General features: G+C 40.6%; 1 protein-coding gene across 1 annotated transcript in view; it reads left to right on the forward strand.

The window, feature by feature from the left end:
* Positions 1–2,500, forward strand: part of LOC143294899 (serine/threonine-protein kinase dyf-5-like) — a 23,662-nt gene that overhangs the window by 9,170 nt on the left and 11,992 nt on the right. The window contains exons 6-7 of the mRNA XM_076606416.1: positions 762–933; positions 1,841–2,008. Of these exons, the coding sequence (XP_076462531.1) occupies positions 762–933; positions 1,841–2,008 (340 nt within the window). The remainder of the gene's footprint in view (positions 1–761; positions 934–1,840; positions 2,009–2,500) is intronic.

Consider the following 2,500-nt stretch of genomic DNA (forward strand, 5'->3'; position numbering starts at 1 on the left):
TCGGTTTATCGTCTCATCCGAATGACTAGCGTCCAGACCACCACTCAAGGTCTAGTGGAGGGGGTGAAAATACTGGCGACTGCCGGTGTGATTCGAACCAGTGCGCTCATATTCTCTCGCTTCCAAGGCCGACGCGAAACCTCAAGGCCAACACTCCATGTTGACATGCATGTTTTCCCTCTGTTTGGCTGTGTGGCTGGCTACAGTTGTCTGTGTTAGTTCTATGACGGTCTGATCTGCCTCCTGCCTGTCTTTCTTTGTTGTCTATTCACATCATCCCGTCTCTCACGTCTCAGTCCTGCTTCAGTCACCTCCACTACACGGTGCGGTGAGGACCTTAAGAAAGCACGACTTTGTCCTCACTCTCTCTGTCTCTGTCTTTCTCTGTCTCTGTCTCTCTCTGTCTCTGTCTGTCTCTATGTGTGTGTGTGTGTCTGTGTCTGTGTCTGTATGTTTTACTTTATATATATATATATATATATATATATATAACACAAGCAAAACACACACACACACACATATATATATACATATGTATGTGTGTATGTGTCTGTGTGTATATGTATACATATATATCTATATATATGTGCATTTATATAATTATATGTGTATATGTATATACATATATGTATATACACACATACATACATATATGTACATACATACTTATATATACATATACATATATGTATGTATGTGTGTGTCCGTGCGTGTGCGTGCACGTGCACGTGCGTGCGTGCGTGCGTGCGTGTACTGATCAGGTACCGCGCCCCCGAAGTGTTGCTGCGATCCACCAGCTACAGCTCCCCCATTGACGTGTGGGCGGTGGGCTGTATCCTGGCGGAGCTCTACACACTGCGCCCCCTCTTCCCGGGCAGCTCGGAGGTGGACCAGATCTTCAAGACCTGCTCCGTGCTGGGCACTCCCAAGATGGTAACAATAACAACACAACATTACTGAAATATAAGGTGCCACCAGTAGGAATAACAACACAATAACAACATGATATTATTGAAATATAAGGTACTACCGGTAACAATAGCAACAGGATATTACTGAAATATAAGGTACTACCGGTAACAATAGCAACAGAATATTACTGGAATATAAGGTACCACTGGTAACAATAGCAACAGAATATTACTGAAATATAAAGAACTACTGGTAACAATAGCAATAAAATATTACTGAAATATAAGGAACTACTGGTAACAATAGCAATAGAATATTACAGAAATATAAGGTACTACCGGTAACAACAACAACAAAATATTACTGAAATATAAGGTACCACTGGTAACAATAGCAACAGAATATTACTGAAATATAAGGTACTACCGGTAACAATAGCAATACAATTTCACTGAAATATAAGGTACCACTGGTAACAATAGCAATGCAATAATAACATGAGGAAAAGTAAAAGAAAACAAAAGGGAAATAATCTGAAACAAAATAAGCCAAATTCAGAATGAAATAAGATTAAAATTGATGAAAGAAATCTGTATACAATAAAATAAAATGAAATAGAATTCGACAACATGAAAGAAAAACGAGACCGATTAATCAAAAAGGAAACAGATTATAATAACTCGGAAAAGTGGAATGAAAATGAATTTTGTAAGCAGATTGTTACCATCATAATACAGACTGATTTCTTGGAAAAAGAGCAAGATAGATAACTGTTCATGGGAATGCCTTCAAGTTTACTTCTGTGGAAGTCAGCATATACTAAGTTAGATAATGCAACAACATACTGCTGTGAATTTCGTCTCGTTCACTCACGAAGAGTGACCGCGCTTGGCCTGGTTATGGGTTGGTTACGTTTTGCGTTGTCCAGGACGACTGGGAGGAAGGGTACCGGCTAGCCTCCTCCATGAACTTCCGCTGGCCCCAGTGTGTGTCCACCTCCCTCCGCTCCCTCCTCCCCAGCGCCAGCGGCGAGGGGGTGCAACTCGTGCGTGACATGCTCGTGTGGAATCCCCACAAACGACCCACCACTGCACAGGTAAGCTGGTGTCTTATGGAATTTAGGATGCTAAAGTGCGACATTGCCTCATCGTCTGAAAGACGAGGACTCCTTAGCTACATACTTTCCTCAAATTTCTGTTCTTAGTACATGATGTAGAGACAGCTACGTAGAAATGAATGTTGGTAAAACAAAGGAATTAGTTAGAGATGGAAGGAAGTCAGATAACAGTTTTATACCCGTGCCACTAAACGACGATCATGTGGAAGTTGTGCCGTGTTTCAAATATTTAGATACAGTAATTAACAACAAAGTTTCTTTTAATGAGCACATAGACATGATAGTTAAGAAAGCCCATCAACGTGTATATCTGTTGAGGAAGCTTAGAGCTTTTGGTGTTAGCCCACGTATACTTCAACAATGATTCCCATTCCTAAAAAATCAAAACCCAGTAATTTAAATGATTTTCGCCCCATTGCCTTAACGCCTTTTGCTGCAAAGTGTATTAATTATTGATCTTGGTTGGGTTGC

Source organism: Babylonia areolata, chromosome 20 (assembly GCF_041734735.1).
Source record: "Babylonia areolata isolate BAREFJ2019XMU chromosome 20, ASM4173473v1, whole genome shotgun sequence".
NCBI classification, from domain to species: domain Eukaryota; kingdom Metazoa; phylum Mollusca; class Gastropoda; order Neogastropoda; family Buccinidae; genus Babylonia; species Babylonia areolata.